The sequence below is a fragment of the Durio zibethinus genome, chromosome 21 (genome assembly GCF_047325235.1).
Source record: "Durio zibethinus cultivar Kanyao isolate XHJ-2024 chromosome 21, ASM4732523v1, whole genome shotgun sequence".
Lineage (NCBI taxonomy): Eukaryota > Viridiplantae > Streptophyta > Magnoliopsida > Malvales > Malvaceae > Durio > Durio zibethinus.
In genome coordinates this window covers 6,480,343-6,505,465 of record NC_143182.1, presented here as the reverse complement: position 1 = coordinate 6,505,465, position 25,123 = coordinate 6,480,343, and the positions used below count along the sequence as shown (strand labels likewise).

General features: G+C 34.1%; 5 protein-coding genes across 7 annotated transcripts; 3 read left to right on the top strand and 2 right to left on the bottom strand.

Moving 5' to 3' along the window:
* Nucleotides 1-144: 144 nt before the first annotated feature.
* On the top strand, nucleotides 145-3,215 carry LOC111306096 (anamorsin homolog). Its single transcript, XM_022904000.2, has 8 exons — nucleotides 145-370; nucleotides 656-800; nucleotides 1,268-1,431; nucleotides 1,505-1,594; nucleotides 2,057-2,216; nucleotides 2,314-2,450; nucleotides 2,756-2,830; nucleotides 2,950-3,215. The coding sequence occupies exons 1-8, from the start codon at nucleotides 368-370 to the stop codon at nucleotides 2,986-2,988; spliced, it is 813 nt and encodes a 270-aa protein (XP_022759735.1). The 5' UTR covers nucleotides 145-367; the 3' UTR covers nucleotides 2,989-3,215.
* Nucleotides 3,216-3,823: 608 nt separating this feature from the next.
* Nucleotides 3,824-8,663, bottom strand: PAP85 (cupin family protein). Its single transcript, XM_089750195.1, is given in 11 exon segments — nucleotides 3,824-4,202; nucleotides 4,310-4,625; nucleotides 4,721-4,837; nucleotides 4,839-4,867; nucleotides 7,346-7,487; nucleotides 7,577-7,657; nucleotides 7,739-7,794; nucleotides 7,797-7,913; nucleotides 8,027-8,253; nucleotides 8,255-8,426; nucleotides 8,429-8,663. Coding segments are annotated over 11 exon segments (1,608 nt in total). The 5' UTR covers nucleotides 8,628-8,663; the 3' UTR covers nucleotides 3,824-4,050.
* A 648-nt stretch (nucleotides 8,664-9,311) lies between these two features.
* LOC111306095 (uncharacterized) lies at nucleotides 9,312-11,958 on the bottom strand. Its single transcript, XM_022903999.2, has 6 exons — nucleotides 11,815-11,958; nucleotides 11,678-11,743; nucleotides 11,496-11,591; nucleotides 11,314-11,417; nucleotides 11,072-11,208; nucleotides 9,312-9,695 (listed from the first exon to the last, which is right to left on the bottom strand). Exons 2-6 carry the CDS (start codon nucleotides 11,735-11,737, stop codon nucleotides 9,613-9,615), a joined length of 480 nt encoding a protein of 159 aa, XP_022759734.1. The 5' UTR covers nucleotides 11,738-11,743; nucleotides 11,815-11,958; the 3' UTR covers nucleotides 9,312-9,612.
* Nucleotides 11,959-13,405: 1,447 nt separating this feature from the next.
* On the top strand, nucleotides 13,406-18,719 carry LOC111306094 (non-specific lipid transfer protein GPI-anchored 15-like). 3 transcript variants are annotated; one of them, XM_089750885.1, is made up of 7 exons: nucleotides 13,406-13,747; nucleotides 13,834-13,956; nucleotides 14,537-14,637; nucleotides 14,707-14,775; nucleotides 17,386-18,009; nucleotides 18,102-18,203; nucleotides 18,342-18,719. In XM_089750885.1, exons 5-7 carry the CDS (start codon nucleotides 17,742-17,744, stop codon nucleotides 18,458-18,460), a joined length of 489 nt encoding a protein of 162 aa, XP_089607011.1. In that variant the 5' UTR covers nucleotides 13,406-13,747; nucleotides 13,834-13,956; nucleotides 14,537-14,637; nucleotides 14,707-14,775; nucleotides 17,386-17,741; the 3' UTR covers nucleotides 18,461-18,719. The 3 variants fall into 3 exon arrangements, with proteins under 3 accessions (XP_089607011.1, XP_089607010.1, XP_089607009.1); XM_089750884.1 differs by having other exon boundaries at nucleotides 14,537-14,775; XM_089750883.1 differs by having other exon boundaries at nucleotides 14,537-14,775; nucleotides 15,312-18,009.
* Nucleotides 18,720-20,219: 1,500 nt separating this feature from the next.
* Nucleotides 20,220-21,484, top strand: LOC111306092 (non-specific lipid transfer protein GPI-anchored 15-like). The gene is made up of 3 exons (XM_022903997.2): nucleotides 20,220-20,837; nucleotides 20,925-20,978; nucleotides 21,092-21,484. The coding sequence occupies exons 1-3, from the start codon at nucleotides 20,504-20,506 to the stop codon at nucleotides 21,226-21,228; spliced, it is 525 nt and encodes a 174-aa protein (XP_022759732.1). The 5' UTR covers nucleotides 20,220-20,503; the 3' UTR covers nucleotides 21,229-21,484.
* Nucleotides 21,485-25,123: the final 3,639 nt, after the last annotated feature.

Here is a 25,123-nt window from a genome sequence, read left to right as displayed (position 1 = left end):
AGCCTGGAGTATTTATTTAAACATGGGCCCAAACCCAATAATAATGGATTTTAATGGACCTCTTTTTAAATGCCACGTGTCGTGTGAAGGAGTTTTGTTTATCCATGTGCCTTTGTCACACCTGATCACTTACCCTACTTGACCAATCACCCTCTTCCTTCGAATTCTTTAAACATTCTCACCGCCTTCTACTCTCTTTTTCGCCTTGTTAAACCTTGTAATTTCAGAAGCGGAAAAGTCGGTGGGTAAAAGCACAGTGTGAAATCGCACATTCCAGAAAATTAAACCAAATTAACAGCCGAAAAATCAAGAAATAAATCTCTGGGAATTCTTTTTTCTTTTGCCGTGATTTTGAACCCTGATCGACATGGTGAGTATAATTTTCTTTTTTTTTTTTTTTGTAATCGAATTCATTTGCTTACTTTTTGCTAGAAATCTCTTGGTTTGTTAAAAGTTACGTTCTTTGATCGGTTGATTTCTCACATCTATGCCCCGGAACTGAAATTTTTCTTTTTTTCTTTTTATTTTACATATTGTTCAAATCCGTTCCTTTTTTTGAAAAAAAAATTGAGGTTTATGTGACAGTTGATGATTCTGTTTGTTGCATTTTCACTTTTCTTTTAATTTTAAGCTTTTTTTCTGTTTTTCTTTATAGGATTCGGAATCGAAGCGCAGCACTTTATTGGTTGTTACGGATGATGAAGAGTACTCCTATCGTGCGCTAGATGTAATTTGGGATTTTGAGAACGAAGATCCCAGACGCTTCGAGTCACTAATTACAATCCAAGCTTCTTCTTTAGGTATTTTCTTGACTACTTATAATTTTTTAATTTTCAATTATATGTATATATATATATATATATATATATATATATATATCTTAGAAGAATTAAGTTAAAATTTTTTTTGATGAATAGCAAAAATGTATGATTTCACGATGAAGCAAAAAGTAAGAAGTGTGATCGCTGCTTTGTTATTTGGGAAAATACTAATTTATCTAATGGCTAATAATGCATATTCACCTAATTCCATGGTTGAAATTTAATGATTTTAAATTGGATATAAAATTAATTAAAAGGTAAAAATAATTTAAACAAATATTAACCGTGGATTTAGATAAATGTGCATTATTAGTCATTATATAAATTAGTGGAAACTTCCGAGAGGATCCTTTCCCTTGTTATTTTTCTTTTACTATAATTTTTTATTTGATGACTTCATTACTCATGTGTGGATATATGTTTTTTTCCCTTGGGGATTATCTCAGCTCGGCTGCCGCTAGAATCATCCTACACAGACCAGGTCCTTTACATCACGAGAGGTGAATTTCATGTTGATGAGTTGTATCCCGAATTCTTTAGAGTTTTGATGCCTGGTGGGATACTGGTGGTTTACCGGAGTTATCTGTCTGATTTAAATGAAGCAGAGAAGGTATAAATTTTGTGGTTTGTGACTTTGATGGGATTAAGTTGTAGTAAAGACAACTTACTAGTGTTTCTTGCAGGTTATGTCTGGTATTGAGCACAAGTTATTATTGGCAGGATTTTTAGAAGGAGAACGTTTTGAAGTAAAACCAATTGCTGGCACTTTTGGGGTGAGTTTTTTTCCTGCTGCAGTTGACAATATTTTCTTTAGCCCGATAACTTCGTTTTTATTATTCTGGTTGTTATCTTAAAATGATAGAACAAAGAAGCATCTTCTATTTGTAAATGAGTGCAATGTTTGTTCACCCTTTTGGGTTTAATCCTTCTCATAGGTGCACTCAGCATGTATCCCTCTTTCCTCAAATAAAAAAAATCCTTCTGCTCTAATATTCCTTTATTGATGGCTTTATGAACTCTAATTTAGTCATTTTATTGTTTGTTATATTATTTATTCTGCCTCCCCCTATTAATATCTGTGATGAAGGAATGCTGCTTTAGGTTTTGTCTTGCTATTTTACTATGGGAAATGAGCCATGTTATGTTAATTCCGTCGTTCATTTTAGGTTCAGCATTATATTCAATTTATAGGACTTTTTAATGAAGCTAACTATTGAAATCATTGCCTCTTTTAGATTAAGGTTAAGAAACCATCTTGGAAGATTGGGTCTTCTTTTGCTATTAAAAAGTCCATGAAAAGTCCATTGAAAATTCAGATGAATGACGATTCAGATCTCATTGATGAAGATTCCCTCTTAACTGAAGAGGACTTGAAGAAACCCCAATTGCCACCTGGTAAGATGGCAAGACCAATAGTTTTTGGTTTTTCATCCTTTATATGGAAAGTTTTATGAATATTATATAGCATAATTTTAAATTACTGTTTCTTCAGTTGGTGACTGTGAAGTAGGAAGCACAAGGAAAGCTTGCAAGAACTGCACCTGTGGAAGGGCCGAACAAGAGGAGAAAGTGCAGAAGCTAGAACTGACTATGGATCAGTTGAACAATCCTCAATCAGCTTGTGGCAATGTATATCTTGTTCTGTACTCTGATATCTGGTTTGGTTTGGTTGATTTGTATTGATTGTAGTTATTATGATAAATTTTTAGAGATTAGGATTCAGTTATGAATTGGTTCTCTTAGACTCTTTTTAATTTGATGCTTTTAGTTATTTGCCTTTTGCTTTCTATTTAATCTTTAGCCAAAAAAAAAAAACAAAACAAATTCATCAATAAAGCAAAGTCCTAGTTTATACTTTTGCTTTTCCTTAATTTTGAAACTATGGGCAGTGTGTACTAATACTTTTACCTTTCCATCTTTGTAATTGTGAACAGTGTGGACTGGGTGATGCATTTCGCTGCAGTACATGCCCATACAACGGTCTTCCACCATTCAAGCTGGGTGAGAAGGTAAGTTTCCTCTTGGTTTTTCTTGCTTCGTGCAGGCATTCTTGAAAGCACAATGTGACACACCTTATGCTTGCATTTTTAGCATTGTATCTGAATAAGGGAATGATTTCTCCATCCAGGTATCTCTATCAGGGAACTTTCTTACAGCGGACATTTGAACTTGAAGGGATGGGTTTTGGCCCAAATTTTAGTTTTTTGATACTTCTGAACAGTCTGCTGTAAAAGGTGGAAGACTTTATTTTCTGTGAAGAGAACATAAATCAGGAGTACATTTGACAAAAATACATGCAAATCTTTTTTAAGTGTGGAAATGGATATTGGATGGAAACATCCTTATATGCTAATAAAATTCAATTTGACGGAGCGATTTGCTCTTTTCTATAAATCGAAATTCCTTATGCCAATATATTATAAATTTTATTTATTAATGAATGTTATAAATATATAATTTTATTATTTACATTATACTTTCCTGAAGCCGTGTTAGTCTTTTTTTTAATGTATATTTCATTATTTAGACAATAAAAATGTTTTGGTACAAAGAATTGAGTAAGAAAATTATTTTTTATTTTTAATTGAGAAAGAATTGAACAAAATCAAATAACATTTTATTTATAAAAATAAACAGTCTCTAATTTTGCATTTTGCGATTATAAAGCTAAGGATGGAGGATCACTTTGATGTCGTTTCATATTGATCGAGGAACTCTTTGATGAGAAACAACGTGCTATCGATCTAATAAATCAACGGTTTGTTTGTTTTTTTATTTTAATTTCATTTGTTCAACTATCCAATTATTACTATTGAAGGATAACAAATTGGATATCTAAACCTATTTTCCTGAAAGCCGTTGGCACATCAAAAAATTATGAAATAATTTGTCTTTGTTACCAATTTTATAATGACGTAATCGATTTGCCCTTGTAATTGCTACAGTTTAGGAATTTGTACCAAAACTGATCTTATGATGTGCACTTCACAGTTAAGGCAATGCAACCGGCCAGAAATTGAAGATAATTTAGATATAGAATTAGATTGTTTCATTTATCTCGAAACCTACGAACATCTACTTGCATCTCATAACACTCGTAACTACAAAATTATAAAACAAACCACTTGCCTTTGTAGCTCAGACTTGGAGCTCCTGATCTTAACACAACATAGAAGCTGAAACCCCTTTTCCATCTGTACGTCTTCAATTCCCCTGCTTTTTCATCGTCTCATTCATAAGCTCGGCCTCTATGTTGTCTTGGTCCAGGGAAAAAGGCCTCCTCGTCTTGGTTACTAAAGATCTTATCTACCTCTTCTTCCTTGGTCTTAAATGCCAACTCGTTGGCTTCCTTCTCGAATTGCTGCACAATATTGCCCTTCCCTGTAGGGAATCCAAAAGGAACCATATCTAGATTAATAACCAGACTCTAGAGAGGAAGAAAAATGGCTGATAAAAAGAAAAAAAAAAGATCATGTGTATTTGTTTACCTGCGAGAGGATACCTAATATTGTTTTGTATATTGACCTCAAAACATAGAATCTCTAGATCCTTATTTCTAGAAGCAACTGTGACGAAAGGATGCCCTGCAGGAACAACGAACACGGCATCGGGCCTCAGACGCAAGCTTAACTTCTGGTAACTAGGGCCACTCTTTTTTCGTCCAGAGCTTCTTGAATTCTGGCTTTGTTGATCACTGGACTTAGAGGAGACATAAGGACATGCCATATCGAAGTATCCTTCGCCTTCCACATCAATGGCTATCTTTGTTGCCCTTGAGTTGTAGCATAGGGTGGACATACATCCCTGAACATAATAAGAAAAAGGTTATCCCCTGTTGTTAATATTTTAGTGAAGAAATCGTTTTCTATGTGCACGCACAAAAACGAGGGAGAAATTACTTTGGTGATGTCGGCGTAGGAGACCCTGAGGTCGAGATCTTTGACGGGTTTGAAATCATCTGCATCAACTTCAAAGAGCTGACCATATTTGTTAGACTGAGAAGGGCGGAGAAGGGCGGTGCTTTACGAGGAGATTGAAGGCACCCACTGAATTGTTAAGCTAAAAGGTCTCGATCCAATCAAGCTAATGGAAGTATAATTAAACAATCGATCAATCAAACAAAAAATAATAATTTAGAGTGATTCAATCTAATCGATTTAAGTCTACAGATGAAAAAAATGATTCACTAATTATAAAGAATTATAAATATACATTAAATCATATCAACTACTCAACAATTAATACTCATAAACATTCTCAATCTTCTTTAATTTTATGGAGTATTCTCAACTCAAATATACATACCTATATGCATCTATACATCATATCTATGTATATCCTCTCAATCTCCTCTAGTCCATTCTCATGCACTATATCTATGTAAACTCTCTCTCTTTCCTCTATTCCACTCATAAACATTCAAACATACACACTCATAAGACATAAATCCCTCATAGTCTTATGGGATATCTATCTATTAAACCCTATAATTTTCTTACATCTTTTTCTCATACCTAATTTTACAGAGACTTCACATATTTATAAGCATGCTAACTTACTTATTAAGAAATTTTTGCTTTTCAAATTCTTCTTTTGCAAACCAAACTTACCTATTAAAAAATTTTTTTCTTTTAGAATTTTTCTTCTGCAGGTTTTTTTATTCATCAAGTAATATCTAACTAATCTCAAATAAATCTCTTACAGGATTTGAGTTACTATTCTGAACAATTTTCACTTTGACTCAAATTCTATCAAATTATTTATCTTTCTGTAAAATATTCTTGACTCTACTTACAATGAAAATCTCACAATCATCTTCTCTTATATGTCTTTACGTTTCACACAAATCAATATTCAAAATACAAATTTGAATTTCTTTCTTAAAACAAGCTCCTCTGCATTTACCTCTTCCCATAATTCATATCATGCTCTAATACCACTTGCTGGAGATCACCATAGTTTTGATACTACTTGTTAAGTTAAAAGACTTCAATCCAATCAAATCAGTGAAAGTATAATCAAACAATCGATCATTCACACAATAGATAATAATTTAACATGATTTAATCCAACCAATCTACGTCCACGAATAAAAAAAATTCACTAGTTGTAGAGAATTACAATCAATAGTTATAGATCCTCTTAATCTCTTTTAGTTCTATAGAATATTCTTAACCAAAACAAACACATAACTATATGCATCCATGTATCATGCCTATGTGAATTCTATCAATCTTCTTTAGTCCATTCTCATGCACTATACCTATGTGGACTCTCTCAATCTCCTCTAGTCTACTTATAAACATTTAAACATATACACCCATAAGACGTAAATCTCCTATAGTTATATAAGATGTCTATCCTATAAAATGTACAACTTTCTTGCATCTTTTTCTCAGATCTAACCCTATAGAGACATTACCTATTTATAAACATACTAACTTACCTATTAAAAATCCATTTCATTTTTAAATTCTTTTTCTGCAAATCAAATTTACCTATTAAGAATCGTTTTTCTCTTAAAATTTTTTTTTTGCAAGTTTTTTTGTTTATCAAGTAATATCTAACTAATCCCAAACAAATCTCTTATAGGATTTGGTCACTATTCTTAACAATTTTCACATTGACTCAAATTCTATCCAATCATCTACCTTCCTGAAAAACATTCTTAGCTCCACTTACAATGAGAGTCTCACAATCATCTTCTTTTGTATGCCTTTATGTTTTACACAAATCAATCTTCAAAACACGAACTCGAATTTTTTTTCTTGAATCAAACTTTTTTGCATCATAGTTCATACCATGCTTTGATAGCGCTTGATAAGAATTATCACAATTCTAATACTACTTATCAGGCTAAAAAATATCAATCCAATCAAACCAGTGGAAGCATAATCAAATAATCAATTAATTACACAAGAGACAATAATTTAACGTGATGAGATCCAACCGACCTATGTTCACGAATGAGAAAAAAGATCCACTAGTTGTAGAGAATTACAAATATTTATCAAATCATAGCAACCACTCAACAATCAATACCTATAGGCTTTCTCAATATCCTTTAATCCTATAAAATATTCTTAATCCAATAAAACACATACCCATATATATTCATGCACTATATTTACATGGACTCTTAATTTCTTCTAATCCACTCATATACATCATACCTATATGGATCCTCTCAGTCTCCTCTAGTCTACTCATAAACATTCAAATATATACACTCATAAAACATAAATCTTTAGTAGTCTTATAAGGTGTCAATCCTATAAAACCTTACAATTCTCTTATATTTTTTTTCATGCCTAATCCTAAAGAGATTTCACTTATTTATAAGTATACTAATTTGCCTATTAAAAATCACTTTTCTCTTAAAATTTTTCTTTTACAAGTCACACTTACCTATTAAGAATCTTTTTTCTCTTAGAATTTTTCTTCTACAAGTTTTTTTGTTCATCAAGCAATATCTAACCAATTCTAAACAAATCTCTTATGAAATTTGAATCACTATTCCCAACATGAATCACCTTCAAAGGGCCATATACCACCGCCACTGCCACCTTCCTTGTGGCTACTCATGGCCTTGATTTGTTCTTTGGAGCCATAAGGAAGGGTTTAGTCCTGGTTCTCAAACAAGTTCTCCAACTTGTCTCTTGAAGTCTGGATATAGTTTAAGAAATCAGCAAATCCTGGCAATATACATTCAAATTCAATACATAGTGTTAAATAGAGTGTGGATTAGGACTTACCTTAAGGGCAGCTTCAAGAATCTCAGCGCTAAATGTAGTGTAGAATGATTCTGGTTTTTTGCTAGCAGCACCAAAAAATACCTGCACCAAAAGAACTAGATCAGGAAAATAAAGCTTAGGAACTACATATATGCTTTATAATAGTGGAAAAAGTGGATTTACCTCGTAATGGCCTGGAAGATTGACGGGTTGGAAGAACTTGACGACATAGAGTTCGCATTGGCATCTCTGTTAATCAAATAAATGGGAGTGCCAGCACGAACCCTGATGATATCTCCACGTTCAATGTTGAAGCTCTCTCTCTTATCTCCATGGATCAATGTGATTGTTCCACGTCCTGTTATGAATAAAACGCTGTACTCAATTAAATTTGTTAACCATGTAGAAAGATTAAAAAGAAAACAAAAATTTAAATTTCTAGATGACGCAAGATTTGAAAGAAAGAATAACCTTCAGTAACAACATAGACAGCGTCAGCATCGAAATGATTTGGGACTACAAACGCGTTTGGATTGGCAACGAGGAGGGCCACTCGATAATTCTCAATTCCATGAAGAACATTTTACTTGTGTGTGAATTTGGTTAGAAGATCAACTATTCCTTGCTCTGTCTTGACTTTAGTAGAGAAATGCTCATCTTCAAATACGTAAGGATTGTGCTTTTCTTGCTCTTCCTCTTTCTCTTTTTTTGTCTTCCTTCCCTTCCCGTCTCTCCTGTTCTCTCCTCCATTTCTCCTGGCAACGTAGGATACACAGCTGCCTCTCCTCTCCTTCTAGTCTCACGCACTGACTCTGACACTCCCTCAATGTCTGGCCAGGATCAGGCCCGTGGCCACCTCCTTCTTCACTCCCCGCTCCATTTTCTCTCTATGATAATCTTCACATTTTCTCGCACACTCTTCCTTCTGTTCCTCATCGTATTGTTGCTGGACTCTACATTGGTGCCTGCATTGTTTTAGCTCAGGGTCTTGCTTAGCAACGGCTAAGCCAGCATACAGAACCACAACAGACAGGATTAAAATAACGAAAGAAAGCTTTGATTTGGCAGCCATATTTTAAAATCTCACTTGATGCAGAGATTGAAGATGAATATTGGATTATGTATCGCGCATGGACGGTAAAGATAGTGGCTAGAAGACGGGTGTCCACTCTACGAGTCGAGGCCAGTCAATGCTGAATCGCCGCGTAATGTTTGTGTGTGACATGGAGAATTTTGTCTGATGGCGCTTGGCGTTGGCACTGAGACTGTAGCGAGTGATCGCATGGCATTCTAGTGTCTTACGAACGGAGCCTTCACGTGGCCTAACGGTCATGGCAAATACTACTACATTAGACAAAGCTGAAGGCAGCATCTGAACTTTTACGTTGTCGTTGTATGGATTATCCATCAGAGTTTTGGGGAGGGGGGTTATTGTTAATTTATAAACAATTTTCCCCGATGCAAGTGACGTTAGGAGTATATATCACTATAATTGTAAACATTGCAATCAATATGCTAAGATCAGATGTGTTTCCAGAAAGGCTGCAGTCACATCGAGTTAAGGACAATGACAAAACAAGGCCCCTGGACCTTAGCAACTTAAATCAATCTCAGGCCCATGAATTCTTACAGTACGAGACCATACCATCAACTCCGAATTCGGAACCAGATGATGTGTTGGGCAATTCAAAATCCCTTTAGGACAATACAAAGCGGGGCTTGTTTCAATCAAATTCCTAAAGATCACCAACTCAGATACTGCAGTACATATTCATTTTCATGAGAAACTTGACAGATGCTTTATAGACACACAAGGAAGAAATTGGGGAATGGTAATTCATGCCAAAAATACATTTGTAAAGCGTTTAACCTTGGACGTTTAAATACAATCCAAAAAAATTAATTTGCAACATCTGCCAACCAGATTAAACGCTAGATGCAAACCTTGATAAAAGTATTATTGATGATAGGTAAATGCCCCTGATCCAAGGACCATATCTCAGGAGCCCTCTTTTTTCAATATGTTTCATGCCTCCAAGGAGATCGAAAGAGGTTCTTTAAATGTCAGGCATGCCCTTCCCGGTCTTAGGATCGTATGTCTTCTCCAACACAAGATCCATTGGAGTATCCTTGGGACCAGCTGCAAAACATAACAGCCGAAATAAGTTGCATGCAGAACTTGGGGACTGCAAATTTTTTATATAAAAAATTTACATCACTGTCCTGTACAAGTTTCTTTTCTGTAACCCATTTATTACACAACAATCCATAACACAAATTTGAACTACAAACTACATCTTCACATGTTTATCAACTAAAGCTGTTTATTGACAATGATTAGCAAGAGCAAATGCACATGATACCTTGAAGGGATGATAGCAAGACCAAGATCAAACTAAACACGGCAAAAAAACTTACAAGCAATTACAACTACAGCAGGATAAGAACACTACAAAAGAAAGCATTATATTTCTGAATTTTAATGACATATATGCACACAATTCCCCAGAGTCATTCTTCATTTACACTCATAAGTTGAGCCCCATAACAAACGACAGCTGACAAGCAGTGGTGACAGAAGAAAAACACAGAAAATATCGATTCCAACTCTTCACTGTCTTTGATATATGTTACCCCATTTGTTAGCAACATAATGCTATATGCCTTCCAGTATCACTTAAAAGGAGGGAATTGAACTCAAATCTCACAAAACTAGCCCCAAGTGATTCAATAAAATTTCTCCCCTCAGCCATTGACTACATCCAAACTACACGACATCTGTTTTACAGAATGGCAAAGAGTATACAGTGATAACAGTAATGAACAATGAGTATATAGAATGGCACATCATTCTGGTTCCTTGCATAGTAATCTAATTACAAGAGATATAAGGTCACCAAGTTTGCGTGTATAGGAATATTTACAGACTTAGTGCCCTAGAATCATATATTTTTAAAGGTTCTAGTAGTTTCAACTCTCAATTTAGTGCCCTTTCTAGACTGTGTCTATGTAGAGCAGGCTAGTCGTTCTAATTGTTAGAGTATATTATATACTGTTGCAAATGGCAAAAGCTATGTTCTGGTTCCTTTAAGAACTACTTTTTAGCTTGTAGTTAACAAGATTCTATTTTTTACCAGTTTTCAAAGTCTTAACTTGCATTGACAGGCCATGGCCTTCTAAGTTAACATCTTGCGATACCATTTCACTGATCACTGAACTGATAACCAACTCAATAGATTTAGGATTTCTAGTCATCAAATCTTTTGATAGGACAATTATCTTGACTATCTTATGACAATCTTATAGGCAATGAGCTGACTTTTGAATTCATATAATTTTTTTTTTTTAAATAATGGAAATGCAAAGACACTTTTCTTAATGAAAAGAGCTCCTCCTTATGCAAATTCCAAAAATAACGTGGAAATGCTAGCCGTATATGCTACATACAGTTGCATAAAGGGAAAAAAGACATTATTCCACTTAAATTGGGGAAGAGCAATAAGCATGGTTAAGTACCAACTGTAGGTCTTGGTGTTTTCCTTATCTTCAAGATCTCAGGGCGAGGAATTATAGACCCAGATGCTCCTATACCTCTAGATACTCTCACCTTAGTTCCATCTTCTAGATATTTAATTCCAACCTTACAAGGCTTCCTACATCAATAATAAACCATAAAAAAAAACTTTAATTTGTTAAAAAATTAATAATGATAACAAAAATTATCTTTCAAAATATGCAATCAAAATTAAAGCAAGTACCCAGTAACAGGATCAAGAACTTGAACATTTGAGGCATGAAGTGGAGCCTCAACAGTAAATATACCACCTTCATGACCTGGACCTTGCTTAATGTGCTTTTTTACCTGTAAAAAAAAAAGGTAAAACAACCCTTCCAAGTAAAAGAGCAAGGCTTATATCTTAAATTTTGAAGAGAGTCTGACCAGATTTTTCCCTTCAACAATTACACGATTCTGAGAGCGAACAACGCGTTTGATAATGCCAGTTTCACCTTTATCTTTGCCCCTGATTATCATTACCTGCCAATGAATTACAAAATATATATATATAATTGGTTTCGAATAATTTAAATAAAAAAAATGGAATTTTAGAAGCAGATGCTTACATTGTCACCCCTGAGAATTTTCCAGTGCCTGATGAGCTTCTCAGCTGCTTTCCAACCCATTGTAATCTTTAACCAAAAGCATCAGAAATTCAGATAAAATACAGGAAATTAAAAAACAAGGGAAGGCTATAGACTACCTTAGAGAGCTAAAGCACCGAGCTTTTGCCAATGATTTTGAGGATCTGGATCGCGCACCTTCTACGTCAGGTTTTAGGGTTTTCTGCTTGTCCCCTAATGGATTATCGGGTTTGAGAGATGGCCCGGTTTCGCGACAAGTTCCTCTCCAAATCCCAAAATCTTTGCGGCCCGTTTTATTTTAGCTTTGGGCTTTCCAAAAATGAGCCCGCTTCCGTTTTCTTTTCTTTTCAAGAAAGTAAATGGTTGTGTTCTCTTCACAAAATTCGTCACATCACATTGCTTTAGGACAACACAAGTTCAAAATTACCCAAATACATTACTTGCTACCCATTTTTTTAATTGTTTCATGAAAGATTTAAAAAAAAAAATTCTTGGAAGAAGGTTCTTTTTTCAACATAATTACCGGCAAGTTGACACAACAGGATTATTTCTAGATCAAGCTCTTATACAACAAAATATAGGACGAACATGTCACACAAAATATAGGACGAAGTTTCATGTTTGCCGAATGAAGAACAATAAAACTAAATTTAGTAGTTGGTTCAATAATAGATGCATATTTCTTCCGATCAAAGACTCGATTTTTTTTAATAAAAAATAATAATAATGAAAGTAGTACAACAACGTAAAAAGAGAAGGACCATGTAAAGAGACTGTAAATTTTTCTATAAACTTTAAGATTCGACTCTTTACTTTCATCTTCTTATATCATTTTATCTAAACGTTGAACCGAAAAATGAAATACAAGAGTTTCAAGGATTAAATATATATATTTGACCAGGTAACCCAAGTCAAATTTTATTTCATAATAATGAACATTAATATTATTAAGAGGCGTTGAGGCGAACCAAAACTAGATCTCTTTTCGGAGCCCGGCAACTATAAGTTAATGTTGAGCTTGGCTGCAGCCTCCTTAGCCCCGCAATCAGCATCGCACTTCATCTCACAGAAGGTGTTGCCCTGGCCACCGTTGAGGCATTCCTGGTTACAGTTATTGAAGCATGACTTGAAACGATCGTCGCCTGCCTCCACCGGATGCACGCACATTGTTGCTGCCACAACGACAATGCACAACAGAATACACCCTGCAACAAACCTGTTGGCCATTGTGTTTGTTTTTCTTCCTCTTCTTTGTTACCGCTATGTGTTTTCTTATTCTTCTTTTGCTTTGATGGGGCACAGGTATTTGTAGCGGCAGAGAAACCTTATTTTAGTTAGTCATCCGCAAGATGGGCAACTTCAGTGATTAATATTAGAGGTTGTAGCTAAAATTATGGTTTTCTTCCAAATACCAATGAAATTTTCAAAATTCATAAATGAATATATGGGATCTAAAAGGCTAAAGAGCTGTTTAGTTATACCAACTAATAGAACAAATTAGTTAGCAGATAAATTTATGAACATGGCTTACTATTTCATAAGTAAAATCAATGACAGTATCCAAAACCTAAAAATGAACTCCCCCAAGGAAACCAATCGTATTGCAAAAGAAGTGGCAATTGTCATAAAAAAATCCAAATTTTAAATTTTAAATGGAATTACTTGAATAAATACGTTAAATTATTTATTTGAGGCCTTTAAGAACTTCTCCCTATTGGGGGAGAGAATGGGCCATTAAGCTACGGCGTTTTAATGGGTCCGACCCAATTGCAGGACACAGCTGAATTGAAAGCTCAAAGCTCCCGCCCCGGTGTCTTTTGATCTTTCCCGTATAGCAACGCGAGTAGACAGACACTTTTACAAAACTCGGGAGTTGCGTTTTAGGAGAAGAAACAGAGAAAGAGAAAAAGATGGAGAGCGTTTTTGGAATGGTGGTGATGGATTCACAGTATTGGCTGCCGACACATCGCCGGTTCAAAAACCCAACGAGAACAAGGTCATGGTCCTCGATTCCCGCAAGCTCTTGGCCGCCAGCGGCGAGAGCGGTGACAGGTCAATCTCTGTATATAAATCTTTTCTTTGTTAGCTTTGAGTCCTATTTTTATAACTTTATACTTTTTGTTTTGAAAATTTTATAGGGGCAGTTCACGGAATATATACAGAAGAATGTAGCCTTGTATCAATTCCGTAATGGAATTCCGTCGACCACTGCCGCTGCTGCCAATTTTACTGGGGGAGAAGTTGCCACTGCTTTGCGCGAGGTTCTGTTCCTTTTACCCATTTCTTTCTTTCATTCTTTGCTTTTTTTCTTTTGGTTGGTAATAAGAATAACATCCTAGTGTTCCAGCGTGCGTCCATGGACTGTACTTTCCCACCCACAAGTAGCTGAGGGATTCTTAACTATCATGAAACTGGCTATGGAATTGAATATTTAGCTTTGGAATTAAAAAAGTTGTGATTCTTTTCAGTAGTAATATTGTTTTTGACCTTCAGATTTTGAAGTATTGGCTCATGTTCCTTTAAGAAATTTAATTGTGTATGCATATCAATATGTATAAAATAAATTGACTTCTGTTATATGAGGTAGAAAATACAAGTGAATGTCATTCAAAGCCACCGTTAAGCTCAGATCATTGAAAACCAAATAAGCTCACAGATCTAGAACTTCAAAGAACAAATATAGAATATAGTTTTAATAGAACTCGAAAATTGTGATTCCAAACAATATTATGAGTACCGATGGATTAGATGCCGATTGCTGTAATGCTGGTCTAATCCCAGGATTTACTGTGGCTGAGGGAGCTTTTTCTTCTTCTTTTTCTTCTGGTGGTGGTGATGTAGGTGTCAGGTCCAGGGGACTATCAGATTGTGGTGCTGAACCTCTGCTGAAGCTCTGGAAGCTGACAAGAAAAATGACATTTTTTCAAGAAAAAAAATTCCAGGTCTCACGGTGTTGCTCAAACTGCAAAGTTGGTTTGGTTAATCAAAATACTGATGCAGATTACATCCAGGACTAAGGAGATGCGGCTGTAGGTGGAACAGTAGGTGGAAGAAGAAACGGAACAGGGCTTGGCAAAAAGGTTATTAACATTTTTTGTTGGATTAGACGGTTAGTCAATGTTAATGCAAATTGGTTGTTAACTGAAGAATGTATGTTTGATTAGTATGACAAAAATTCCCCGGTTATACACTTTCCACAATACTGTTAAAACTTCAGTGACATGGTTCACAAAGTTGTGAACTTCAAAACCGGCTTCAAAACTGTCTGTTTTCTTCCCCTTCAAATTGCTTGAAACCCTCTTAAACTGTAAATCCTTCCTTTCCGTAGCTTAATAGACCCAACAAGAACTTTACACTCATTTTATTACTCCACACTCTTTCCATTTCACTCACAAGCTGGAGATCATTGAGGCTGTGCAGCCTTTTGATTCAGAACTTAAACCAATTTCCACAAGTAAATTTTTTTTTAAATGATGAAATCACAAGCAGTTCCAGATAGGTAGTTTGGCATGTTGGTTGTAACTCTGCATTTGCCATTTTTTTTCCTGTTTAATTATAGTAACATATAACTTGGTTGATTTTAGCTGACGTGGCTTTGTTTTTTTCTCGGTTGAAGGAGTGCAACCAGCATCTTCTGAATAACATACAAAACAAGGGTAGGCTTGTTATCAATACCAATTGTCAAGTAGTCCAATATTTTAAGCAGTCTATGGTCAAGGGATTGATGTGTATCATAAACATTATTTTTCACGGAAACAGCATCTCGAGGGGTACTTTCACAGTGTTGCCCGGAAACCAGGCTTTTTGGCTAAAAATCAAACCTTTTTTGTGCCATTTGGCATTGACTTGTGATGAAACGGGCCAAAAGCCTGTCCACATTACAATCCCAAACGGGACCTTAGTTCTTTACCTACGGCACCGAACGGCTTTTTGAGAAATTTGACAAGTGAAATTTTGAATTGTTAACTTTAAAATAGACCTGTAATTGTATCACTTAATCTTTTGTGCTATGTTTGTAGCTGACCGCTTCTTTAACTTGTGTTTGTTGTCTTCGTTGTATTTTGTTTAGAGATGAATTCCTGTAAATGAGGGGTTTTTTTAATAATATTTGTATAGGCAGTATGATTGTTTATCTATATACATATTTCTTTATTCAGAAAAAAATAATTTATAATTTAATCCAAAGGCAAATGTCTGAATATTAGCTGTTTAGTTATTGAACAACCCTCAAGTTTAATAAGAGTTGGTCATCCAAATATACCAATCTATTTGTCACTTTTTTCAAAGACTTTACTATATAGCTTCAGTCGTCTTGTTTTCCTTTTCACTCAAATCCTCAGGTCTCCAAATCCAATCAAACAATTTGACTTCCACAAGCTCCATCTCTCTTCAATTTTCAAACATTCTAGGCAAACAAAAGTTCTAACAAGAGGAAATGGTTTCAAGAGCGCTTGAGATGGATCTAATCTATTAGAGAGATAAACTACATTTAGAGTTAATGGGAGTACACCAAATAACTCATACATATATATTGGACATCATTAGAGTCCAAAAGCTTAAACTATTAAAATTTTGGGTCCTTCATGCATATAGAGGATATCTCATTCAGATTTTCTAATGGTGTGGGATTCTTTACTTACATTTGAATCATATTCCAACAATCTTTCCCGTTCACTTGTGAATTTTGATCAAGTCTTATTTCGGCTTTCTCGTGCGAGTAAGTTCTATCAATATTTTTTTTAAATTAGGCAACCTTACATCTTTTAGTGTGCTTTTTGAGCCAGACCACAGTACTCAACCTTGCCACTTAGATTGTTTTAGTGCTTCTTCAAGCTTACACTTCAAGTTAACTTAACACATCACCCACTTATTTGAGGAGCACCTCAAAAATGTGCTTGAGTTATGAAGTTTCAAAATCAATTTTAGAAGGGTTTACTAATGCTGACATGATAAGTGATCTTAATGATAGGAAATTTACTTCAGGGTATTTGTTCACTTTTGCAAGAAGAGCTGTATCTTGGCAGTCTAAGTTGCAGAAGTATGTTGTTTTGTCAACTATAGAGGCTGAGTATATTGCAGTAACCAAAGCATATAAAGAAATGCTTTGGATAAAACGTTTTCTTTTTGAATTGAGGTTAAATCAGAAAGAGTATGTGGTATTTTGTGATAGTTAGAGTACTTTAGATTTGAGTAAAAATATCATATACCATGCCAAAATAAAGCACATTAATGTTAGATATCACTGATTATATTCATTGATTGAGGAACAATATATGCTGTTGAAGAAAGTTTATACTGATGAGAATGTAGTAGATATATTGACTAAGATACTTTCCACAGATAAGCTTGAGCTCTACAGTAACTTAGCCAAAATGAGTTCTTTGATCAAGGTAAGTCCTAAATGAAACTGCTATGGTGATAAATCTTCTCCTAATGGGGCTGTAGAGGGAGATTGTTAAGAAAATGGAGTCTAGCCTCATGTAATTGGGTTTGGACTAATCGAAAACCATAGCCCTTGGTCTTTCTTTTTACACAGAGCCCTAACTAAATAAAAAAATGTGGGACTGTTTTAAGGTTGTCTTACAAACCAAGAAAAGAAAGAAGAAAAACCAAAAAAATAGAGAGAAAATGGAGAGTTAATTGAATGGAAGTCAATCCGTGGTTCGATTGAATTGAAATTTTGTTAACAGGTTTATGATTCAGAGTTGTGAAGATCGGGTTTGAAGCTCTCTAGAAACAAATCTATGTTGTATTTGTTGAGTCACCTATTTAGTGAGATTTCTCTAATTGTTTCTCTCTAGTTTATTTTTCTCTAGTGGTTGATTAGCTCAAGTTTTAACTAGATAAGAATTTTTTATATCTATTATTTGATAATAGAGATTTTTCTAGTGGTTCATGATTTTTTTCTCTGCACTGGAAGGTTTTTTACTTAAATTTTAGTGTGCTTTATTTTTTTTATAATTGTTTATTACTGTAGATTTATTGTGGTATATTACTTTTGCATTGTTGTGTTTATTGCTTCAAGCCCAATATAATCCCCGTCCTCATGGGAATGGTATGGACTAGAGCCAACGCCCAAAGCTGCACCTCCACACTCACCAGCCTAGCCCCTTGCCTAAACTACATTACAGGAAATTCGTCCACCCCATCATCTACATGCTGCTCACAGCTGAAGACTGTCGTTCAATCATCACCACAATGCCTTTGCTCTGCGTTTAATAGTGGCGCTTCATTGGGAAATGGGAATTACTCTAACTGGACTCAACTCCCTGGTTCTTATCAGGTGCAAACTCCATCAATTAACCAGTGTAACGGTAAGCTCGATTAACTTTTCATTTATGCTTGTATGCTTACCAACTGTAACAAGGAGATTTTTTCGTTAGTAACTTGAATTAAATTTTCCCAGGTGGAACATCTTCAACTCCAGAAACTCTACCAGCAGCATCTCCAACTGGTTCACCTTCAGATCCTTCTGATAAAACACCATCAGCATCAGACATTCCTTCAGGTACAAATTTGAATTGTTCTGATCACCTAAGGTGACCAAGAAAACAAAATTAATTATCTTATTATCATGGCAAGTTTTCATTCATTACTATATGATTAAGGGACAGATTTTCATGTTAATGCTTGGATAAATATGCAGGAACAGGATCTAAATCTGTCCCATGGATTGACAGGGAATCATCCGATGCAAGCATAGCCAAAGCCTCCCTTCATTCTGTCCTCTTCCTTCTCCTCATTGCAACGGTCACCAAATTCTGAGTTAGTAAGGGTCCTCCGTAGGAAATTGTTGCCTGTTATAGTGTTGCTGTTGATTCTTTTTCTCCCTTGTTTTCCTGATATGATTCTTGCTTCCCATTATACGAGTGTTGTTGTATTACTTTGTTTGAGTTGTTTAATGATAACTTCAGTTCAACAGTTGTATTTTATCTGCTGCTGACTGCTGTATTGGTTGAAAACTTGAATGTTGAAAATTTTCAATGAATCCTTGTAAATAATCATACAGAAACAATTAGAGACAGTGACTAAAGTGGACAAAGCACTACTGTTTCAATATCCAATCCATCAATATTGCATACCCTCGTAGCATTGATGATTTATGAGCGCAATGCTAATATACAACAGAAATAACCTCAAATACGGTAACGAGAAACGACCACATAGAAAATAGACGAATTTAGGAACATCGATCTCACACCATGTCGGTTGATACGCACACCAAAGTCAAAACAACTACTATTTGTTTATGCATTTACACCAAATCAGAACCAGAACATTCATTATCTTCAAATAGAAGGCAACACTACGCACTAGCAATATACCTTTACTGCGATCTTTGTATCAATTTATGTGGAAGTGGCAGAACCAAAAAAACTATGGTATGTGATCGAAAACCAAGGTAATTTCTACTTTCAAGCATTAAGATATTATATTGTTCAGCTAGGGGTTGTTAATTATGAAGAAGACCTCAGTAGCACTTGGACTGCATAAAAGTGACAAGAAATATTGGTTTCAAGGGAATAAGTATGGAGACCTGAGACTTCGGACCCTGCATCAAGTGACTTTCAAGCATTACCTTGTTCAATTGGTTTTTAAGTTATGAACAAATCCCTCAAACCCTATAAAAGTGACAAAAAATAATGGCATATGAGAATAAGTTTGGTAAACAAATTATTTTGACAAACAAATTTTGCTGTGAACATGTGGCAACACCTTTTGTACCATAAGAAGGTTCAATTCGGCTATGATCTTGAAATTTGGAAACGGTGAATCTTTTCAAAGAACAACAAGATTATTATGACATAATTCACCAGTCAAGAGTAACAACTAATAAAAAATATTACTAAAAAAATATATTTATATTTGATATATTATCAATGTATAGATATATACTGTCAATAAATTAAATGATATTATTTTATTAATAAAATAAATCAAATGATACTATTTCATTAATGAGTATATTTTTTAAAAATATATTAATTTTTATACATTTATTTACTTATTAATAAGATATCATTATTTAATTTATTAACAGTGTATAAAATTTATACATTAATAATGTATCAAATATAAACTTTAAAAAAAATTACGTTTTTGCCTTTGGCAGAAAATTACAAAACAATGGTAATTTAGCATCGTCTTAGGTACATGAGCAGTAATTAAGGGTGTCTTTTGAAAGTTTGAAATGGATACCGGCAGGTTTAGTCCCCGACCCGAATAAAGATAAGATCATCACAACCGACCTTTTCCTTTTCTGTACTCTTCAAAGGAACCCTTTTTATTGTCTGAATGTATATCTTGGGAAAGAAATGTCTATGTTACCTTCATCAGATTGATTGGTGGATTCTGGAACTTGTATCTTCCACGTGTTCATATTTCATCATACACCTTTCAAGAAAAATATTCTCACCATAGCCTTGCATTTGAAAAAGTGGCTGGTATAAAGTGTTTCAGCGTTTAACCCAAAAGAAAGCATCAAACGAATTCTTTATTGGAGTGCAACTCACAATCTGAATAAAATAGAGGGAGACAGCTGGGGCTGACTTTATTGAAAACTCATTTGTAATGTTTCAAGTTGGAGTTGTTTACCAAAGAATCAGTTAAGAAGCAGGAAAAGTTGGTGAACAATATAAAGCACAGCTGCCTCCCTTTTGTCACATTTTGATCCCCTTTATAAACCAAACTTCCTGTCTTCTCTCTACAAGCCACATACAATAGACAATAGTCCATTGACGACCTTCCTCATTTAACAGTTCAAGACTTTAAACATCAAGTTGGCACGAGAAAATCCTGCAACAAGCAATGGCAACTAGAAGCATGAAGGGAACAATACTTGCTGCCGTTTTTATAGTTGCAGCAAGTTTATGGCTGGGAGCTGGGGCTCAATCAAGTTCAAGTTGCACCAATGTGCTCATTAGCATGTCCCCGTGCCTGGATTATATACAAGGAAACTCATCAAAACCATCTTCTTCATGCTGCTCTCAGCTTGCTAATGTTGTGAGGTCACAGCCTCAGTGCCTTTGCGAGGTCCTTAACGGTGGTACCTCATCACTTGGTGTCAGTGTTAACCAGACCCAGGCCATAGCTCTCCCAACAGCTTGCAATGTTAAGACTCCCCCTGCCAGCCAGTGCAATGGTAAGCAAACTAAATATTTGTGTTCATGTTATCATTCAAACTTTCGATTTCTGGTTGATAGATTTTATGTTTATGTACATTGTACAGCTTCTTCTTCTCCCTCTGACTCTCCATCAGGAACATCAATTCCTCCTTCATCAGGTACAACTTACAAGAACTAGTTAATGAAAACTTGGTATCCTATAAATATAATTAGCATTAGCTACAATTCTATAAATTAGACTAATATGTTGATGTTGTTTATGTTGGAACAGGTGGTGGTTCTAGGACTGGTCCAACAACGGACAATGGCACATCAGCTGGGAACTCCACAAAGCTGTCATTTTCACTGCTCTTCTTCTTCTTCTTGCTCTTTATCACGGCGCAAGCTTCAAGCTTTATCGCCATCTAAGCAATTCCGTCGCCGATGGACCCTCTCTCCTCTATTAGTTCCATTTTAGTAGTTTTTTCTTCGTTGATTTTCAATTTGTTATTAAATTATTGGGAGGAATAATTTCTTGGAGATTGTATTAGTTATTTGGTTTTCTTCGTATTTTTAGTAAAGATCATATTTTCCATTTTCATAAAGAAATGTCCCATATGTGTAGAACAAATTATGACTTGTCCAATAATCAGAGGCTTCACTTCCAGATTGGAATCATTATGTCAATTAATGTCACATCCACTTGTCTGTTAAGCAAAACTTGTCTGGATTGGGGCTGCTGGCATATATGAACCCAAGCCTATATTTATCAAAACATCATGAAAAAATAAAAGACAAAAGCCGAAGGGGGTTATCTCATATTCAGCATTGTCAAGATTTATAGACCATAGGACTATCTAATCCTCCGTATACCTTTTCTTAAATACATGTTTTCCAATAAATTCAAACCCCATTTACTAAATGAACAACGCTAACCAACTCGCCTAATCCAAGTAATTTGGTACTTTTTTTTTTTAATTATCAAAGGTATGTTCTCGTTTTTGGTGTATTTGCATGTAAATATATATATATATATATGTGTGTCTATATATATATATATTCTTACTAAGAGTATTATGCTTCGTGTATGATCTCTATAACCACATCAATTCTTAAAAGAAAAAGGGTTTTGGGTGCAAATACATCCCAAATTTATCTAATGTTGGAGGGAGAGTTGATTAGGCCTTTTACTTGCGCCAAATACCTACAAAATCCTTCCATAACTTTTTAATAAGTTACAAATCATAATTAAATATTATATTTATATAATTAATTAAATAATTAAATTATAATATCATAATCAAATTACTATCATTAAATAATTAACTAACAAATTAAAATATAATCAAAAACTAAATTCATACACAATAAAATTTAAACATAAAAATGTTAATTTTATCTAAAGTTAGATGAAGAATTTGATTTTTTCTAATGGAAATGAGGATGAATATAAAAGAATAAATATGATTTTAAAATTTTTATTAGGTATGAAAATGATAATGGATAATATAACACCTATCTTATGTCTGTATTCATATTTTATATATATAGTAAATAAATTTGTATTAAATAATATAAATTATTATTTTAGATTAAGTACAATCAAAATATTTCTATTTAAAATAATATTAATAAATATATTTTAAAAATTACATAAAAATAAAGATAAAAAAAAAAACTAAAAATATAAAATTTTTATTTTTATTTTTTAAAAAAATTATGAGTAGAAAAATTATTTATACTTATTAAATATTGATAGAGATAAAAGTTAAAAAAATTTTAAAATATTCATTGAATATGAAAATTAAAACATATATTTTATAAAAATTGAAGAATAAAAATAAAAAATACTTTACGTATCCCATGTCCTATCACTTGATGTTCCACTTAAATTTAAGATTTTAAAATTTTAAAGCTTCCCGTTAAACATATCTCATTGACAAAACTTTCCGCAATTTGATACGTTAAGGCTTTGGAGTTATTGGTCAGCAAGAAAAGAAAACATTAAAATAAAAAAAAAAAACAAAACAAGAAGGAAAAAAAAAAGGCGCATGTTCAAGTTTCAACTACGTACAGTTTACGCGTCCAGGAAGAATGAAATTAGGGAGTAAAGAAAATGCCATCCGAAGTAGAATTTCCATACGTTTATCATTTTGTTTTCTAGAGATATACAACAAAATGCAATCAAATAATTATTAGAAAGAAAAAAAGAATAAACTGTTTCCTAGGAAACCAGTTTTTTCTGATCTTTCCCTACACGGAAGTCTTTATAGCGCTGAATCAAATAATCAAATTACAAAATAAAATATATAAGTAAAGATTAGTAAAAAAGAAGAAACAAAAAAAAAAAGAAAGAGAAATCGTTGGTTTTGTAACTCAGCGTTTCCGTAGCCGTGCAAGGACTCTCTCGCTTTCTCTCTCTCCGTCGAATATCTTCTCTTCTCAAGCAAATTACACGCTACCGTTTGGCTTCCTCTTTTCTCTATCCCCTCTTTTTCAACAACGGAGCTCAAATCTTGTTCGTCTTCGCGGTGTCTTGGCTTTCAGGTAAGGCATCGTCTCTTTGTTCATTTCAGAAGCTTTAGAATTAGAGCCTTTTTCTCTACTCGTCAATTTTTAACCGATATTTGTTGGCAATTCCTTAGAATTTGGGTTTGGTTTTGAAATTATTGTGTGCCCTTTTGTTTTTTATGATGAACTAGAAGTGGGTTTTATATGAAAGTGAAGGAACGTTGGTAGTAGTTCTTTTTAAGAGAAACTTTTTTTTTAATCATATGCTGAAATTTTAGGGTTTTGTTTTCAAATTTACCAGTTTCTTTGTTTTGATTTTTTCTGGGTTTTGGATTAACCAGTTGATAAAGTGAATTATAAGTGTGTTTGTCTATGATGGTGAAATTCAATCTCTTCGGGGCAATGAAATGTATTCTGCTGCCCTGTAAATGTGATTGATTCTTGTGCTTGTTATTTGTGTCAATGTGTGTCCAGTGTACTATAAAGTCAGGATTTTGGTGTGGATATTTTAATGTTGGAAATGTTTGCCCCTTTCTTCTTTGAAATTGCTTGTGCTTAAGATAAATTTTGATTTTTGAACAATGTAAAGATAGTATATTAGATATTCTAAGTTTTCATATTCGTATAAATATGTTAGTCTTAGTTTCTATTAGAGGCTTATTGCAATATCATTGCTGATCTTGTATGTTAGGTTTATATTTGAGCAAAATTTCATGAAATACATATAAGTAATGTCAGTCATTACAGTCTCAGGTTCTCAGCTATGGTAACTTATCTAAATGTTTGTGCAGATAAGTGTTAACAGATGCATTATAGGGGTAGGAATTCAGATTTTTTCTTTCTTTTCTTGGATGCTCTTTCAGAGTTTTCTCAAAGTATCAGCTCTCATGAGTGTCTGAAAATGAGTTGAAGGGCAAAAACTTTACAGTAACCTGCGATGTCACTATGTCAGTGTTTTAGAAGGGTGGTCCTTTGAGTTAAGTTCTCAATCAGGAACAATTGTTTGGAGAGAGTTTTAACTGTAAAAAATTGGATAAAGCTGGAATGCTGAAATCCAAGGACTTGAGATCATAGCTGGGCTTCAAATTTGATGTTTATACAATGTGCGAATTGTAAATCGAAGTACCCAAACGGTGAATACTTGAAGGCATTATCCATAAACTTCCTAGTTGCTTAGAAGTTTGGAAGCTAAACGTGTGTTAAATCAAATTTTATGTTTGAGAATTCTCATTGTTTCTTTTTAGGAGAATTCAATATATTAGAACCAAAACATGTTACAAATGCCACAGTCTCAAGCCTGGAAAATGAAGTCTTGGAAGTTAAATTATATGCTATTTTATCACATTAGTAACTAGACTGTGTGCAGACGATTTCCATTAAGGTCCAGCTGTCTTTTTGGGTTTATCAGTTGGTTTTTCCTTCATGTCTTAAACCACCACGTCTTTTTGCTGCTTCAGGCACTTGAAAATTGTTAACAAAATGATTTGTTGCGCTTGAAACTCTTGGTACGAAAAATTTATCAATGAACTATCTCTAGATTTGCTGTTTCATGTCCCCTTGATCATTAGTTTTCGATGCCATAAAGCAAAAATGAAATGGAGCTAGTTATTTTATTTAACATAAGGACAGTACTTCAAATTTTTGTTTGTGAGCTATGTTTCTTAGACCTATGAAATATGGATTACGTTTTTCTTGTTAGCTTTAGTATTCAAAAAGAAATTTTATCACCAAAGTATGACTTCATGCTTGAATGAACTAAAAACTTTATGGAAAAAAAAAATACTACTACTTTTACTCCAAAGAAGGTGATGAG

Coding starts and splice junctions, on each gene's coding strand:
- LOC111306096 (XM_022904000.2), top strand. Junction 801..1,267: donor AATCCAAGCTTCTTCTTTAG/GTATTTTCTTGA, acceptor GGATTATCTCAG/CTCGGCTGCCGCTAGAATCA. Junction 1,432..1,504: donor ATTTAAATGAAGCAGAGAAG/GTATAAATTTTG, acceptor TGTTTCTTGCAG/GTTATGTCTGGTATTGAGCA.
- LOC111306095 (XM_022903999.2), bottom strand. CDS start 11,737: ATGGGTTGGAAAGCAGCTGAGAAGCTCATCAGGCACTGGAAAATTCTC. Junction 11,592..11,677: donor AAATTCTCAGGGGTGACAAT/GTAAGCATCTGC, acceptor ATTCATTGGCAG/GTAATGATAATCAGGGGCAA. Junction 11,209..11,313: donor GTTCTTGATCCTGTTACTGG/GTACTTGCTTTA, acceptor TTATTGATGTAG/GAAGCCTTGTAAGGTTGGAA.
- LOC111306094 (XM_089750885.1), top strand. CDS start 17,742: ATGGGAATGGTATGGACTAGAGCCAACGCCCAAAGCTGCACCTCCACA. Junction 18,010..18,101: donor ATCAATTAACCAGTGTAACG/GTAAGCTCGATT, acceptor AAATTTTCCCAG/GTGGAACATCTTCAACTCCA. Junction 18,204..18,341: donor AGCATCAGACATTCCTTCAG/GTACAAATTTGA, acceptor ATAAATATGCAG/GAACAGGATCTAAATCTGTC.
- LOC111306092 (XM_022903997.2), top strand. CDS start 20,504: ATGGCAACTAGAAGCATGAAGGGAACAATACTTGCTGCCGTTTTTATA. Junction 20,838..20,924: donor CCCTGCCAGCCAGTGCAATG/GTAAGCAAACTA, acceptor TACATTGTACAG/CTTCTTCTTCTCCCTCTGAC. Junction 20,979..21,091: donor ATCAATTCCTCCTTCATCAG/GTACAACTTACA, acceptor ATGTTGGAACAG/GTGGTGGTTCTAGGACTGGT.